The sequence below is a fragment of the Notolabrus celidotus genome, chromosome 15, assembly GCF_009762535.1.
Source record: "Notolabrus celidotus isolate fNotCel1 chromosome 15, fNotCel1.pri, whole genome shotgun sequence".
Taxonomy (NCBI): Eukaryota; Metazoa; Chordata; class Actinopteri; order Labriformes; family Labridae; genus Notolabrus; species Notolabrus celidotus.
In genome coordinates, this window is record NC_048286.1 from 31,022,599 (window position 1) to 31,041,785 (window position 19,187).

The 19,187-nt window shown below is 41.5% G+C and overlaps 1 protein-coding gene across 1 annotated transcript in view; it reads left to right on the forward strand.

Moving 5' to 3' along the window:
- The window catches only part of brinp2 (bone morphogenetic protein/retinoic acid inducible neural-specific 2), a 330,627-nt gene that overhangs the window by 301,129 nt on the left and 10,311 nt on the right, over positions 1-19,187 (forward strand). Inside the window, exon 7 of the mRNA XM_034702125.1 lies at positions 17,800-18,022. Coding sequence (XP_034558016.1) covers positions 17,800-18,022 — 223 coding nt within the window. The remainder of the gene's footprint in view (positions 1-17,799; positions 18,023-19,187) is intronic.

Genomic DNA, 19,187 nt, shown 5'->3' on the forward strand with positions numbered 1-19,187 from the left:
CTGTGAGTGAGGGGAGTTAGCGGTGTGGTGGCTCTGACAGAGGGAGGAGCAGAGAGACACACAGCGGCACCTTTCAGCACGTTTTTACAGATATGTGTGTTTTAAGTTCCCAAGAGCTTAACCACAGTGAAACAATCTGAAAATATCTTCACATTTTTTGGTTTTGCAGCTTTGTCTACTTTACTTTCACTTATTGATTTATCTATCAACCACTGCGTCTCTCCCTCTCTTTCTGTCATTCTCTCATAGCAGCTTCTGGTTGAAAATATGAGTTTGAAATATCCTTTCTTTTAATACACAAAAGTTTGGAAACACCTTCTCATTCAAGGGTTTGTGTTTATTTTAATTATTTGAAACACTGTGGATTAATACCAAAGACATTAAAACTAGGAAAGAACATATATGGAATTATTTAATTAACCCTCCTGTTATGTTCCTTTCTCTGGAACAGCAATAATGTTCCTGAGCCAATTTCACCCGGGGCATATTCAATTATCCAAAAGTGTCAAAACCCCCAAAAATCCCAATACACATTTTTTTTAATCAAATTTTTAACTCCATTACTAACTATATAAATCAAGATTTAGTGCATTGGTGTTCTTTAATTCTCACAGATCATGGTTCAATGAGGATAACTTACTCGTTTTACATTAAAATCCATGTTAAAACTTTGTTTAATGTACATTGGAAGCCCTAAATATATATACAATAGTTTTACAGATTTTGTTTATTTAACATTTTGAATTTTTTTTATGAAGTGATGTTGATAAATTAACATGACACCTCTTCTGTCACATGCTGCCCAGATTTTGATGTTGCATTTAGCTGGTTTTGAAGGCTTATATTGCCTAAAATAGACTTTAAAAAGGGTCAATTTGACCCGCAACACAACAGGAGGGTAAACAAAGAAGTGTGAAACAAAGCAGAATATGTTTTATATTTCAGATTCTGTAAAGTAGCCCCCTTTTTTTCCTTCATGACAGCTTTGCACACTCTTGGTATTCTCTCAGTCTGCTTCATGAAGTGGTCTCCTGGAATGGTCAAGAGTAGAATGACTTTCCTTCTTAATGTGTTTGAGACCATCAGTTGTGTTGTTCAGAGGTAGGGTTAGTACACAATGGATAGCTCTATTTGACTACTGTTGTAATCCAGATTATGGAAGAACCAGATTATTTCATAGTTCTGATGTCTTCAGTATTAATCTACAATGTTGAAAATAATTAGAATAAATAAAAACCATTGAATGAGAAGGTGTGTCCAAACTTTTTAAAGTGTGAGGTATGGAAAAGTATCCAAGTATTATAAATGTGGATATACTCATGTTCAGTGTATTGGCAGCGTTATCCTCGTGACTCTTCACATGGAGAGGAGTAATGAACCATACTAGTCCTCTGTAAGATGACTGTGTTGGTTTTACTGGTGCGGAGCCACAACCTCCCTGCTGCTAAGTTATAAAGCCCACACAGACGTCCCGCTGTCTGGTGTCATCCTCTCTCTGGAACTACTTTTATATTCCTCAGCCGCTCTACCATCTACGCCAAGACAGAGCTTTTACAGCTCCACGCCAACCTTGAACGTGAAGCAAAATGGTGCTTCCAGGCGGAGATTGATCTTCTTTATGACTTGTTAGAGACTGAAGGCACGACACCAGAGCCTTTTTTTTTTTTTTTTTGCATGTTACAATCACCCTCAAGAGTCCAATAAGCACACACCCTGATAGTATTACCTCCCTGTCATGCTGTGCCCGTGCACATACTGGTTTCCTTCACAGAAATGATTCCCATTTCTCACCAGGCGGTGGGGAAGCGTTTGAAATGTCGAGTGTAAATCTGTCGCATATGTTTAGATTTGTGCGCGTGTGATAGCATGTCAGGCTTCACAGAGACATGCCACAGTTTTTATTCAGCTGATGCCGTGCCAGTGCAAAAAATGTGTAGTCCTGTGTGGGTCTCAGGAGCGCAGAGTAACAATTCGTCAGTTTAGAGAGCCAGACCTCCCCTGAAGCGATGCCTGACACGGAGGGAATTGGGCTGTCATGTGGTCTATTTGTATTCCGCTGAAAGCTGGAGCTGAGTGAAGAATTTGAATGAGAGCTGTTGGTACACGTTTGTCCTGTCAGAGGAGACTGACGTGGCAGGACAGCAACTGAGGGTAAACCACTTCATTAATCAGGAGGAAGTGGTGTTACAAAGGGGGAGTCACTGTGTGTGGAGCTGCTGCTGTGTGACAGGATTCATCCCAGCTTTGATTTTATTACACACATCACCACTTTGCACCCATTCCTGATTGATATCCTGTTTGACATTAAATGTTTCTGTTTTTATGTGCTATACAACTCAGAGCTTAGAGAGTCAAATATATTAAGCCTACACTTTTACATTTAGTATACCATTGATTTTTGCTTCACTAATACAACCTTTTTTATAATAAGCTCAAAATCAATGCAGCTACAGTTCCTTTTTTATTACATACATTCCTCTCCCCTGACAAATCTGACTCCTACATTACCCACAATGCAGAGGAGGTTCAAAGACAGGAGATGGAGATTCACATCCAGTATATCTTACACATTAGTTTTTCCATTCTGAGAAACTCATGTCAGATTTATGAGACCATGCACTTTGATGGGAGGAGTGCATGTGAGCGAATATCAGATTAATTTATCTTTACAGTAACAAGTGAGCCCATATTTTAGGGACCACATATCATATAACATTCTGACTTTACAAAGAGATAAGTCAGGAGAAAACTGCTTCAAACTTATTTGTCACATTCTGGAGAAATCTGCAACAAATTATCGGCATATGGTGTCAACTAGGGATGGGCAATTCCAATTTTTAAAAATTTGATACAATACCAATACTTGTTTTTTGGGCATTTTCGCCTTTATTGGATAGGACAGCTGAAGACAGACAGGAAATATGGGGAGTAGAAAGAGGGGGAGGACATGCAGTAAATGGTCAAGGCTGGAATTGAACCTGCGACCACTGCAATGAGGGCTATAGCCTTTGAATATGGGGCGCGCTTAGACTGCTAGGCCAATGGCGACCCCACAATACAGATATGTTTTTGATGCAGTTTTACAGATACCAATACCTAGAGTGAAAAATTTAAATCTATCTCTATTTTTAAAAGGATGTAAACACTTAAAGCAAATTGCCTGACACAAATAGAACAATTAGGAATATTTTAAGAAAGTTAGTTCAATGACTTCAATTTGTTTGTGCCAACAAGTATTAAAAAAAGTAGGCAAATCTGCGCTGTTGCTATGCTACGGAAGAGGATTAGGGCCACCAGAGAAATAAAAATAAATTAAGGTCAACATTTTTGTTTATTTTTATTATTCTGAGAAAAAAAAACAGAATTCTGAGATTAATGTCAGAATTCTGACTTTTTTCTCAGAATAATAAGGATACAAAATTTCGACCTTAATCTTTTTTTTCTAAGAAAAAGGTCAGAATTCTGAGATTAAAGTCAGAATTCTAACTTTTTCCTCGGAATAGAAAAAAATAATGTTTTCCAGTTGCCCTAATCCTCTTTCGTACTATGCCATGTTCACAAAGTTTGAAGATTTGTCTCTATTCTTCCCTGTAATCATGTCTGTATGATAAACAGCTGTAGAGTAACATAACACGCTCTAAATCGCTGTGGAAAAGTAACCAGAGATCGTAGCGGGAGACCACACTGCCCTCTAGCGTTTCAGTGGAGTATTGCTGCACGACACGGACACAACAACGCACAAGTATATGGTGTTGCTCATGTGCGTGTCAGCCCCTGCTGTGTAGGGGCGACGCAGAAGTATAAATCAGCCTTTAGAAGAAACCTGTGAACTGCGAAGTTACCGGCAGTGCTGTGACCTGCTACCCGACATCCGGTCTACTGCTTACTCTCGTTTTAAGGCAGATAAATAAAGAGTGAAGTACAAAAACACACCACAAGGTGGAACTGTAGCACATGGAACAAGAAAGATGTCCTTAAACAAACACTGTGAGGGGAAGAACAACGTGTGACTCCTGCCAGTGTTTCCTGAGAAGGCTGTAACGACTTATACAGTTTTCTTTGACAGAGTTTAGGACTTTGTCATTTACACAAAAAATGAGTCACACCTCCTCTAATTTGAATGTAATGTACATGGTTCTAAACTTTTGTTTGAACCAGGCTGTACATTTTTTTATTTCTGCTGAAAAGATCGTCTTTTTTTGAATGGGTGTGCGTGTGGTTGCCTGTGTTTCTGCAGCCAGCCTCAAGCGAACGCTCAATGAACTGCAGTAGTTTACACTTCCACATGGGCATCATCAAGACCAGAGGTTTCAGGCTTGATTTCAACACATGTTTTTGATTGTTCTAATGCAGCTACATAGCGCTAGCATTTAACATCTCAATACAAATGAATGACCGAATAAGCACGATTATAGATTGCTGCTAAAAAAACGTTATCCTTATGATCACACGGATACAAAACAACATAGTGGCTCAATGTATACACAACCTAACAAACATAATACTTACAGACGTTGCATTAGCGTGCAGAACTTAAGGCTGATTTATACTTCTGTATTGAATCAATGGCATAGCCTACACCTGGGGTCTGCGTAGCCCCCCTATCTACGCAGAGGCCTACACACGTAGCTGACGTGCACTTCTTCCAAAATGTAACTACGTATAGAATCAACTTGCCCTGTGATTGGTCCGCTCAGCGGCTTTGTAGCACTACCGGGATCACAGACTTCACCCTCACATCGGCCGTGTATTTCATCTCCTCCTCTCTATTCTTCATGTAATCATGTCTGCATGATAAACAGCAACATGTATCAGCTGTAGATTAACAGAACACGCTCTGAATCTCTGTGGAAAAGTAAACAGAGATCATAGTGCGGCCGGAAGCAGGCGACTGGCTATCAGAGAGACCACACTGCCCTCTAGCGTATCAGCATAGAATTGCTGTGTGACACGGACACAACAACGCACAAGTATGTGGTGCTCATGTACGCGTCAGCCACTTCTGCATAGGGGCGACGCAGAAGTATAAATCAGCCTTCAGAAGAAACCCCTGAACCTGCTACTCGACATCCGGTCGACTGCTTACTCTTGCTTTGCATCACCGGAGCGGTAAGGCAGATAAATAAAGAGTGAAGTACAAAAACACACCACAAGGTGGAACTGTAGCACATGAAACAAGAAAGATGTCCTGAAACAAACACTGTGAGGGGAACAACAATGTGTGACTCCTGCCAGTGTTTTTGAGAAGACTGTAACGACTTATAAAGTTTTCTTTGACAGAGTTTAGAACTTTGTCATTTGCACAAAAATGAGTCACACTTCCCCTAATTTGAATGTAATGTTACTTATACACGTTTAAAAAACTTTCCTCCATCCAGCAATGAGCAGCTGAGTGAAGTGTTTGTCAAAGCATGAAGAGCAAACTAAAAAAAAGGACTTGATCAGACACGTTGCAGTGAAACCTTCAGTGGAGTGCAAAGACTCTTTTCTGTTTGTCAGTCACAGGGAGGATGAAGAAAAACGCTTCATAAATACATGAATAGTTTACAGGTTTATTCCATGACCTAAAATATGTTCTTCTCTTAAATATTTAATGCAAACACATTTTTTTTAGTGAAATGAAATGACTGACTAAAATAGAGGATACACAATGTGATATATGTCTCAACATCACTGCAGGCGAGTTGGCTATCCTTCCTGCGTGTGCTGTGCTATTAAATACATGAACTTTTCCTCCCACAGCCTTCCTCCCTCCAACGGCTCTGTCAACATCCATTAATGCACCAACGGTATTTTTTCCATTTGGAGCATGTTGCTCTAAAAATATGATGCTGAAATTCAGGTCAGCACTTGATCTATGAGTGAAAAGGAGTCAGTCAGGTCAGTGTCAGAGGCAGCGCTGTTGGAGAGGCTAGAAAGTTTGCACGCTGTAACTGCTCGGATTAGAAATGCAATGAAAATCCAAATGTGGGTTTTATTCATACAAACAAAGATGAAGGAGATTCAGTATTCACTAAGTTCCAACAAAGGTCACTTCCTGTATTACAGGAGCTACTACATCTGTGTAAGTGTGCGCATATCCTGCCGTGCATCTCATCTGTGTCAGTCCTAAATAACGCCCAGTTTAAAATGCAGCCTACATCCGTCTGCAGAGATAAATGCAGCTCTAATTAAAGTGTGAGGAATATGTAGTTCAGTGTACAGTTGCTTCTGAATTTGAGAGTTCAGCTCGTGTCAAGTACAGACAGCACTCATGTCCTCTTGAAGGATTTCTGCTAATTATGGAAGATGTGTCAGAAAAAGCTGTGAGTCTTAAGGGGATTATGGGCTAATCTGAAAACAAAAAGCTTACTTTATTAAGACGCAAATGTAATTAAAGTGTATCATTATGAATCACCCACACCAAGAGATGAAAAAAACACTTTCTTTTTTTTAAAGCTTTACCACTGGATCGCTTTTTGACAGGATTTACGGGAGCAGATAAGGGACACTATAGGCGTTTTTTGACAGGGGGGGACATTACCCCAGAACTAGGGACTTTACCCCTGAACTATGTGCGTTTTGACCAATGGAACTAGTAATTCAGATGCTGGTATCAGGACTCCAGTGGGAGGGGGTAGGCTCATCTCAAAGAGTCCGTGTTAGTGAGGAAGGAGAGGAGAGGGACAAGGAGGGTAGGTGGGGGCAGGTTTTTTGAGACTCAAGGTGATTGGCAAAAAGGGAAAGTTTCTTCCTGATTGGTGGGGTTTGGGATTGTGTGGGATTAACCAGCTGTGATTGGCTTAAAAGAAGGCATTTCTCACCTGCTCCTATTGGGTAATATGGTTCAGGGGTAGATAATCTCCCACCGAAAAAGCCCCTGCTAGGTTGGTAGTACTTTTCAAAAAGCCCCGGGGCTTTTGGGGGGCAAGGCCTGCAATGCTGAACGTGTCTGATTGGTAGATTAACCTCAGTGTTTTTATTCCACCCTCCGTCCACAATAACATCACACACATCTGTGATTCTCTTGATTTCTCTTTCTTTCATTAGTTTTTATTTGTTCTATCTTTTTTGTACGTGTGTGTACTTTTCAAAAGAAGAAGCTGTGATTCTCCGGGTCAACTTTTTTGCCAAATAATTTTTTCATTTTGTTTTTGCCCCCCCAAAAAAAAAATTTTTTCAATTTTTTTTCTTCAAAATTTTAATTTTTCAAAAAAAAAAAAATTTCTTTCTCTTGATTTAGCAGCTTGTAACAGTAGTCTTCTCTCAGCCCACCGCAAATGCATCTTTCCCGGTGTTACAGTTTTAAAAGTGACCCTGCAAACTGGAGACCTTCAGCTGAATGTTACAGTGTTTGTGGAGTTTACACAGCTGTTGACACACAGATGGAGATTTAAGATTCAATATCCTCATCGGATATTTCATGATCGTCTGAAGACGTTTATGAGGGATGCATCCGGCTGAGAGTCTCCAGTTAACAGGGTTGCTGTTTAAACCAAAACACCTGCCTATTTCTGCCACGGCTTTTTGAGTTAAACAGGGTTTTAAAGCCGTGTTGAAACATCTACTCGTGCTTATCTCCTCTCACGTGTTGATTCAGTGAATCCATCTGTGATGAAATATAGCACCATCTAAAACAGCGCCAGCTGAGTCTCTTCCATGCTAACAGGCTAACTGTTGTGATACCTGCCAGTCCATCTTCTTCTATGGTGTCATCTGCGAAGAATGGCATTCGTCTTTGTTTTACTGCCCTCTACTGGTCTGGTGGTGTAGTGCATTTACTTTTTATTTCCTCCATACATCACTGGACTGATTTGTACAATCTACCCGGTGCTTCGGCCCTGCGGTCGAAACGCAGACAACAATGGTAGCACAGGAACCTTTTAGTTCAGGGTAAAGTAGTTCTGGGGGCTGAAAGACCCTGGAACTCTTGGTTGAAATGCACCTTAAATGTGATTCACTCACTCTCGTGATGACTTTAACTACCTGGGGACTTCCTTTGGTCTTAAAACTGGTGTCAGATTTGTGTGCAGCACCAAATTAACAAAGCTTTTATTATTTTGAAATACTGATATTATAGACTTGTTTTGAATTAAAGACACTCTGTAGTAAATTATTCCCTGCAAAAAATAGGCGGTCAAAACACTGGGGGCACAGGAACCTTTTAGTTCAGGGTAAAGTAGTTCTGGGGGCTGAAAGACCCCAGAACTCTTGGTCGAAATGCACCTTATACCTCTTTGTAGATTACCTTAGGTGACACTTTTCTCTGCATGCAGGGAATCCCAATTTGGTCCACGAACATCCAAATTCAGACTGAGGTGCCCTGAGGTTACACTTCTTCCCTGCTCATCACATTCTACTATTATAATCCCTGTGGACTCCCAGCAGTGTTTAAGGGCTGTAGTGTCATCACTATTTATGTTAAATTATCACTTAATTTGAAGGATTTATGCGATGGGTGCGCTGGTGTTTTGAAAATGTTGAGCCACTGTTCTAACAGATCAATAAATCCTCCCAGCAATGATGGATCTAACTTCAAAAAGTACTTCAAGTGTAGTTTTTAATAGCGAGTATCTATAGAAACTGCCATATAAAATCCTCTGTGCTAACTATTGTGCGAGCAGTGTCGTTGCCGTGTGATGGATGACGCCTTTAATGTGCCACAGACACTTTGAAGTGATGAAGATAGCAGCTCACTCGACAGCTCTGGACCCTCTGTTTTCCGCTCCGTCTCTCCCAGCCGGTGTCAGCGCAGAAAAAGAAAGAAAAAAAGAGTCAGAGCGACGCTGCATTCGCCTGCAGACATCCCAACTCCAACCTTATTGTCTGTCATGTTTGCAAAGGAATTAAAGGCACCGAGGAGGGAGGATGATTATTGAAGTTGTTGTTGCGAGAAATCACGAGGGATTTAATGAGAGGATCTTCCCGTACATGTAACTGACAGACGGGACGCTGCACAGAAAGAAAAGCATGTAAGGAAGGAGAAAAGGAGGTGTTTGAAACGCTGGTGTTCACTGCTTCATATGACAGGCAGATGTAAACCCATCAATTCTGATTTGAGCTGTGACGGAGGCTCTGTGACAGAGTGCATGCAAGGGTTAGAACTGATTCATGTGCGTGTCTTTGACACAATGTTTTCGTCATTCAGAGCATGAACACGGAGATGAAGGCCAAAGTGCACAAGGAAATGATGTTTAATTGAACATTTTGTTTAATGCATAGTGACTACAGGAGTGTCAGAAAGAGAGAGAACATGATCAGATACTAACCTTGAGAATCAATTAAATGAGATTAATTCTGAAATATAAACATTAGGCAAAGCTGGAAACATACACTTCAAACAGGATTCATTTTATCTCAGATGAAGAAGCTGAGCGTTACTCAAACAAGAAATACTCAGATGAGTGTCAGTGCAGTATGAGCTCTTGTCACGCTGCTGTCTCTGAGATTAAAGCTCACTTTGTCATTAGAGTCAAAAAACTAATGAGCTGCATGAAAAATTAAAAAACACGAGAAGCACAAGATCTTTTTTATGAATTTATTTAACAACAATAACAATAATAAGAATAAAAAATAATACGAATAATTATAAAAATAATAGTAATAACAATGATAATAATAACAGCAATATTATTATTATTATAAAAAATAATAGCATTAATAATAATAATAATAATAATAATAATAATAATAATAATAATATTAATATTAATGATAATAATAATAATAATAATAATAATAATAATAATAATAATAATAATAATAATAATAATGATAATTACATAGCCCTTTTGTAACTACTCAAAGACGCTTTACATTAGGTTAAAAAAATTAAATAAATAATATACAAAAAAACAGAGATGGGGGAGTCAGGGTCACGTGTTGTGGGCTTTTATGAGGAGGTATAGGTTTTAAGTTGATTTTAAATGAGTGTAGAGTCAGAGTTCTGGATGTTTGAGGAGGGAGAGTTCCAGAGAGTTGGGGCAGCGATGGCAGCGATGTGCTGCTTGGTCTTGGTGATGTGGGACAGGAGATTGGCATCTGATGATCTGAGGTGGTGAGATGGGGAGTGACGTTTAAGGAGGTTGGTCAGGTATGTGGAGGGCTTTATAGGTGATGAGCAGGATCTTGAAGTTATAGAGAGATGATGTAACCATCCCTCTCTCAGTTACACCACATATTCTCTGTTCAGGGTAGAAGACAGGGTTTTTGGACTAACAGCCAAGGGATGCTTTGTGCAGCCTGATTTTGAACGTAATCAAAACAAAGGCAAAGATGGACACACATCAGCAGGGGAGCTTTGTGTTTCATTTTGACCCCACTTATAAATTCCCAAGATGCTATCATACATTTCTGCACTGAGATATTATTGGTGTCCAGGAGAAAGCAGGAAAACGTATTTTCACGTCACATTTTGCAGGCAAATCTGATTGTGTGTTCCTTTTCATCCTTTCAACCCATTTAACCCAATGAAATCCAGCAAATCCAGCAAAAGCATACAGTTGTATTCAGCCGCATTGCTGGTGATTTGCTTTACAGTAAAAGTGCCACTCACTGGAGACAGAGGGGCTATGTGCAGTACATGACACAGAATGTATTTGGTAGTTGTCCCTCTGAGAAATCTAAGCAGAGCTGAGGTTGACCTGGCTAACCCCTCATCTTAATAGAAACAGTCAAACCTCGAGTAGCTGAATGTAGCAGTCGAGTTAATAAGAACACAGTCCCCAGACATGTCGCTCAAATCAGGAGCTGTGTGGCCTATGGGTGGTGTGTGGAGTCTTGTTTGCTGACTTTTGAATATGTGAAACCATGACTTGGACTCACTGACACCTTCTTAGTTCCTGAAGAGGCATCATGAAGCCCAAAGGTGGCAGTCACCTGATTCAAAAAGCACCAACTAGCTTCCACTAGAGGCCCCAATCTTTCTGCTTGCAGCTACAACACTCCTATACCTGTCAGTCAAATCTGCCACTCCCACAGTCCTGCCTGATTTTGCACCATTCTTAGCCTTAATGCAATCACAAGGGAAGAGTTCAAATATAAACCACTGCACAGTTACAATCCATGAAGGAATCAGGCACATCTTGAAGAGAGCTTGTTTATTTGGGTGATAGCGTATGATCACAGTTAGCACAAGGCATAAACTTGCGACCTCTTGATCTGATGAAATGTTGTTTTAAAGGATCATCAGAGTCTTTAGGATGAATCTCCCAGGGTTCATGAATGTCTCTATAAAGTATCATGGCTTTCTTTTCAAAAGTGGGATTACATTGCAACTGCACAAGACTCTGTATTTCCTGCAGCCCCACTTCCAACTATAGGCCGAAACCAAAAAGCAGTGAACTCTCGGAGTTTGATGGACTTCACTTTCCACTACACTGCCTGGCAGTTTGACTTCTGCAAATCCTGCTCTGACTTTTTAATATCCCTTGTCCTTGTAGAGAGTTAAATGAACAGGCTTCAGCCAGCCAGTCACTTGGCTGTCGTCTCTGCTTGATGATGTCGTGAATCACTAAGTCGGCACAGAGACGGAGATTTGGGGGCCGCGCGGTCACCCATTATGGAAAACAACCCCCCCGGCCTCTTTATCTGATAGATTTTGAGTGAGCCAAATTGTCCATAAATTCCGGACATGGAGTCATAAATGTCAGGAAAAGGGAGGAAAACAGACAGACAAATTTCTCTAGCGTGATGGCAGCGCTAATGGTTCTTACTGAGAGAGTGTGAGGAGAGAGTGAGGGAGAGGCTATAGCACTGCAGAATGCTAAGGGGGGTGTTGGAGTAAATGTGTGTGTGACACTGTGTGTGAGTTAATCACCAATGGAGAAAAAAGAGGAGATGAAGAAAGATGCAGGACAAAGTGAAGGAGGACGTGAGGAGGGATTGATCTGACTTGTTGAGAGAGATTCTCTTCTCGTCGCTGCTGAGGCAACAAACTGCTGGAGCTTTGAAACGCACATCACATGGCATGTTTTAATGAGCCTACTCTATTGATGAATTATTTCAGATGGTGTCATGTGCCATCTTTCATCATAGTCAAATCTTTCACACAACAATTCACAGAAATGCATAACAGTGAACATAAATATGAGTGTTTTCATGGACAGAGCTGGTTTAGCTCGTCACATGATGGTTTGGTGTTTAGCCTTTACAGCTCCTCTTTGGGGTCACTAGGGGTCACTAGCTGACAATGTTAAATAGCAACACAGTTTTCATATTCTTAAACACTATGGGCCCGATCTACTCAAGGTTTGCGTGTTTAAAAACACGTGCAAACTTGATAGCGCGCGCAAAGCTGACGTACTAACCGGGAGCAAATGGGATTGCGTCTGTCAAATGAGCAAAATAGCACTCGCAAATCAATTAGCCTGTTTGCCTTCATGAATATGCAGAACACATGTAGATCATCAGAACGCGCAAAATACTGGGAGGAGGAGATGCAAATGTAATCAATTAGCACACGCAATGTGATCTATCAAACCTGAGGCAGATAGCGCGCGCTGTATTTGCGTCTATATTTAGCACGTTTGAAAGGCAGGTGCAAACTGGCACAGAGTTACGCACACATGGCTGCGGTCACTGTAACGCTCATCATACCATCGCTTTACAACATGCCCTCAAAAGCTGGGCTTACAAGCATTACTACAGTTTTAGTCAATCAAACCAACAGAACTAAATAATAATAATAATAATAAAACAACACAAATTCAAAGCAGTTCAGCACCACGGATAGCGACCGCATCATTCTGACACCCACTTTAACTTGCTCATATAATAAGGGCACAGTAGGTCACTGTATCAACAGATATAAAGTTTAGTATAATTGGCACAGCGGCCCACATGTTCACATACAAACAAAAAATCAATATGAAGTACTCGGCCTACTCACCACTGTGTGGACGAGCCTTAAGCTCCACGGACTTGTCCACGATGCGCTGTATATCCATTTTCTTTGATCTGTCATTCTCAATAGATAACATGACATGTCCACTCAGTCTATTTTGTCCCATCGTGCTCATCAAGGATTTTTTAGTTAGTTTTAACTTGGAGAATGAGTGCTCACTGAGCTGCGCCAGGCAGCTCTGCGTAACTCCTCATCTTGTGCTTGCAGCAGTGTGTTGGGATGAATTGACTCAAATATGTTCTCAGTTCCATTTAAGCTGGTGAATATTTGGGACAGTTGCTGGATGATGATATCAGGCATTGAAAACGTTCGCCCGAAAGTTGCTCCCTGGGACAGTGAGGCGACTGTCTTCATCCAAGTGACGCCTAACTTTTCTTGAGCAAAACTGGCAGACTAAGCCTCATCGAATCGCTCTCTAAACTCCATCAAAACACTGATTGCGTTTTGGAGTAGAGTAGATGCGTTTATTTCATCGGCAGATCTTCTGTTTTTTCTCACATCATTCACCTTTTCACAGATGGCCTTCCAAATCGCGTTTCTAACGCTGAGATGTCTCTGCTGGAGTTCACCGATGTTTTTATTTCCCTCCTCCACAAAGACCTCCAACTCCATGGCTTCAAACTTCATTTATCGCTTAAGACCACTCTGCTCTCTCAAACTCTCCATGGGGACAGCCGATAGCACACGCAAAATCCTCGTAAAATAGGGCGGTCCACACCACTTTTGCACTCGTTATCATTTGCGCACGCAGTCTTAGTAGATCACCCGCAACACGCCCAGAAATAGCACGTGCAAAATTATTATTTGCACACGCAAATTAGCGCTCGTTATTTGGGATCTTAGTAGATCAGGCCCTATATGTTAAAATCTCTGTGTTTTTCATTCCATGCTCTCATTGGTGAAAAATCCAAGATGCTAGAAATGTAATATTGACCCGACAGGTTTCAGGTCTCAAGTCATCCTCCAAGGTTGAGCAGTCACACAGTCATGTCCTGACAGCGCCATCAGGAGGAGTAAAAGATCTCTGTGTTTTTAGGGGCCAGGCCTTACTCACTACTGCACCAAAACACACGCTTGATGGTTTTCTATTCGTCGTTCTGACACACAAATAAGAAAAATGGAAAAGATACTTTCTTTTCTCAACGGTAATGTAACAAACACCCAGCAACAATGCATCTGTGATCAGACTGCAGATATAATTAGAACATCTACATTATGTCACATGTATACTTTAGTGTTTGGACGCAAACTTCAGTTACGTCTAAATTCATGATTCATTGCAAAAGTTAATGCTGTCAATACTTTCTTAAAGAATTGTTCAATCAGGCATGAAAAAACTCAACATCTATATATCTAATACCTCTACATTTGGACAGATTTGAGCTCCATGAAGATCAGAGTGCACAGCACAGCTCTGTGCAGCAGGAAGTGGAGATTCTGATTAGCTCCTCTACACAATCTGACACAAAACAAGAGCAAATGGCAGAAAGCAGGGCAACCTTTACAGCATGTCTGCCTTTCAATATCATCAGTACAGTATGCTTTTTGTGAATCTGACCTCAGGACAGAGCAGATAGCTTAATGGGGCTATTAAGAGCCTCAGTGTATTCTCAGTTTATGAGTCCTCAACATTTTTGCCCATGGAACAAGTGATTGTACACCAAGTAGAGATTTTAATCCTTAGTAAAGAACACAGACAGTGCCATGACACCAGAACTCACATGGACCAGTTGAAGAATGGGCCCAGCTCACAGAACTAAAAACGTCTGCTGAGGTGTGCATTATTAAGGCGAGGAGGCTTGAACTGACTGCTCCATAAATTCTAGATTGTGGCAGTCTTGGAGGCCTTGATAAACCTGATGGTTTGAAGAATTCCCTGTAATCATTTCCACTCCAAAGGGTTGGTGAAGGATTGTAGATACAACCTGACACTCTAAGCTAAAGGTTTGCCAGCTAGATTTAAAGTCTAATTACAGGAGGATGCTTTTGTTCATACTTTGTGTGGTTTATGTGCCATTGAGTGTTGTTGAGGGGCACTAAGGCATTTGGTTGCAAATTATAAAAGTTTTCCTCTTTTTACTTTTAAGCTGTTTTTCCCTGCAGCTGCATCCCCATCACTGAAGAAGTCTCACTGTATAGGTAAAAAGAAAAGCCAAGGTCCAACAATCGTCTAATCAGAAATCGCTTGTTAGAAAGTTGCATACATTTAAAAAAAAAAACAGGCTCCAACTGAGCCCCTGTTGCTATGGTTACTTAATTTAGAAACAGGCGGATATGTTGCCAGCACATCTATTATTAACAGTACACGGACAGATTCAATAGAGCTGTTTATGGTGCCCAACGTTTGGAACTAATTGACACCCTGCAGCCAATCAACATCAAGTATTCACCTCGACTATGGTGGGAAAAAAAGTTAATGTTGCCAAACAAATTGAGAGAGAGAGAGAGAGAGAGAGAGAGAGAGAGAGAGAGAGAGAGAGAGAGAGAGAGACATGTCGAACTCGCCAGTCCAGGGGAAGATCACTCCGATGGATCCAGGCAGACTAACGGAGAGAGAGGGACACGAAAAGAGAGACAGAGCGTCGTGTCATCTGGGATCACTGAGCACTGTAATAGGCTCGGGTTTCATCAGTTGGGCTCAGCTCAGGTCGGCTTGGCTGCAGATTCCCTCGCTGTCTCCCTGCCAACAACAGCACATGGGAATACGAATCTCCAGCAGACCCAGACCAATCCAAGAAGGTCTCACTTAGCTGGATTTGAGAGGGGGAAAAAAAAGAAATAATAGGTTCAGTTTTCCCGGAGGCATCATACTGGCATAATATTTGGCCGTTGGTTCATAATGGAAGTACAAAGACCTCAGAACCGGAGAGCTCCCAACACAGAGGAACAAGCTGTGTCTTCTGTGCTGACATTTTTCTCACTGTAATTTACTCCAACTGTGTCCAATAGTTTAGTGTTGGGAATTACAAACGCACACACACACATTTTTGAAATAATGGCGGTTTGATTTAATTGCACCATTTGGATCCTTGTCTTTATTTTGGGATGGGCAGGAAATGAAAATGTGGAAGGGTACAAGGCAACACAGTGTGTAGTGTTCACACTGATGGTACCATCACAGAGAAGATCCTGGGAATTTTAACTCAGGGCCTCATGAGCCGATAGGGCGAGCCACATATTTGTATTGCTTGAGTGTAACGTTTAAAGTCCAGTTTTATTATTCACCAAGTGCATTTCCAAAAGTGAACAAAACAATCATTTAACTGATGTTTCCATACTCTTCTGAGGGGTCTCTCTGCCTCATCACCCTGTCAAGTTTGGATGTGCGACTTGTCAAGTTAGCTAACGCTTTGATTTCCCCTCTGTGTGCTTGTGGACTTCTCTCTTAGAAATGTGTAACTACTTCGATTTGTACTCCCCCTATCTTAATTTCATCTGTACCATTACTACTTCAACACTCAGTGTCACTGTGACAGTCTTACACTAGCTGTAGATTAAGGATACACGCTCCAGTTATCATCTACTCAGAATAGTTTGTCATTCTTCAGACATCTTTGCATTGCTGTTTGATTATTAATAAGAGTTAAAAGCAGCTATTTTCAGCTGTTTGGAGTCAATGAGGCATGAGAGGCAACACTGCAATAACACCCCGTTGAGAAAGTGCCGTTAAACGATTGAAGAGGAAGTGACTTCTGTGACAATATTCTGGTTAGTTTGGACTTTATGGATTTATAATGAACTTCAAAGATGAGTTATCAGTAAATCAAGTTAACCCTAATTTTCTCTGACAGGAAACAAAAACAACAAGTAGCTAACCTGAGCTCCAAACACAGAACAGGAGACAGGGGGACAAAAGAGAAAGGCTGCTTACTCTTACCCTGCTGAATGTGCTATATTTACACTGTTCTACTCACAAAATAACTACAAGCTGATACAGGTCCACTCAGTTTACTCAAATCTTGAGTTCAATTAGACACAGAGTTGCTGGTTTCTTGTAAGTGGCTAGAGAAAGGGTAGGAAGGCTTCAGCAGGTGAGATTCAAACCACTGATGATCCTCTTTCTCCAAGCCACTGTTTCAACTGGCCAATCAGAGGCAGCACCTTGAATCAGCACCTAATCAGTAGAGACACACACCCACAGGTACACACTCAACAATCTGCAGGGGAGGAGATGATAAAATAATGTCTGTGTTGATGACATTACAAATAAACTCACTCAGCTGTTGTAGCGGTTTTGACTGTCATGCTGCTGGAGTTGCCATGCAGAGGTCGTGTTATGTTCTTACAACTGACACCAGACGTTGATGTTTTCTTCTGCGATGTCCAGTTTGACAAAAACTTGCTGCAGCAGCTGCAGAGTTTGCTCAGAATCACATCCAGAACTGTTTTTTTGGTGATTTGCATTTCAGAGGGGAGCACCGCAGAGATCATCAGCAGCAGCTCTCAGCATTTGACCGGATGTTTTTATTGGTTTGTTCAGCTGCTGAATATAGATGTTGATCAGCCTTTTAAGGACAGACATGATTTCATTCATGAAAATGGCCACCTGGATGTGATGGTGTGCTGTCAATCATCAGATAACTGATTCTAAATGAGAGCTGAAATGATACTGCTGCGAACAAAATGAGCCACTAATGGAGAGGTGAATGAGCATAGCCACAGATTGAAGCACAGGTGTTTACTTTGTAATAACAATTCATTAGAATGAAACAACTTTTTGTGTTTTAATGACAAAGCCCCCGCGGCTCCTCAGTTATTATGGAAGCTTGCCACTGGGGAGGAAATAGGTTACGATGCAGTTAAGGTTTTGCGGTGTTTAAAAAATGTTTTGTTGGTGTTGATTTCACCAGAGTCCATCTAATTGTGTTCTCTTTTCTCTCTCTCTCCCCTCCTTTTCTCTCTTGGATTCCCTGCAGATGAATTCAAAGCCTTCCTGAAGCGCTTACCCACTGACCGGTTCTTGAACGTGTCCATGATTGCAAAGTTCTGGTCGGCCGACATGTCTCTCCAGAAGCGCTACGCCCAGTTGGAGTCCAGCACGGCCCTGGTCCAGGGGAAAGCCCAGAAGATCATCAGGAAACTGTTCACCCTGAGCAAACGCTGCCCCAAACAACCTCGCATCAGTCTGCCCAGAGAGAGGTAACCCACTGAGACACACTGACAGACGCTGTACACAAATGAGAGGAGCATAATTCGTCATCACTAAGAGTTTTGGCTGCTGCGTAGTACTGATTCATTACAGCTGTAAGCTTTTAAACTGCCTTATTTGTGCACAGCAGAAAACCCAGCTTTGTCTGCCCGGACAGAGCTCAGGTCCGGATCCTAGAAAAGTTATATTCACCCCTTTTCAAAGTTCCACTTCCTGATTAGCTTTCAACTTAAATCAATGGATAAGAAGCACATCACTGGTTTGATCTTAATGATGTGAATTTATTCAACCCAAGATCACATTCTCATGCTGGCTCCAGTATCTCTCTGATATCATGAGTTAAAAAGGCCTTTCACTTTAAGGTGTGATTTGTGTGTCAGTGAGTGCTTTTTTATGAGCAGCTGATAAACTCCCTGTGGTGGTTTTGTCACCTGCTCTGGTGATAGAGAGAAGGACTGACACGCGACACAGGCCTCCATCTTGACACATGACACAGATACTGCCCTCACATACACCCAGCCATCTCCAGTCTTTCTTTATGGCCTCTCTGTGGGAAGGATCCATGTATTGGTGATCCGCAGCACGATATGAACGCTTTGTCTACAGTAGAAAAAAGAGAAGTAGACGAGGCAAAGTCAGAGTGTAACAGAGATATCTGTCTCTGTCTACCACTCCTCTCTTTGCCTTCTGACATGGGTCAAGTATTTAAACTGTTTCTATCATACTGAGACCGCTCTCCACTCTGTTACATATTCCATATGTATGGTGACTGACCCCCTACAGGGCAGCTAAAGAGCATGTGCCATTAAGACACTCCACTAAGTGACCCATGCATGGGTACTTAATGCCCAGATGTGCATGGACTCAGTGATTTATTGATTCCTTCACAGTAGCAGATATGTGAGCACAGGCAGGAGGCTGCAGAGTGTAATCCTCTAACCGGCTGATAGGAGGAGACTTGGTTTTCAGGCCCCCTGTTAGGATTGCTGGGTCTTCTTTGAAGGTTGTTTTGAAGGCAGACTGTCACCCAACAGGACTACCAGCTGTATGACCATTAAAACAGCACGTCACATCTCTGTGCTTAGCTGCAGCCTTCCACTGTCGTCGATCGAGTTGGTAAGAGTGGTATTGACATCCTTTGCCCTGTGGGTTGGA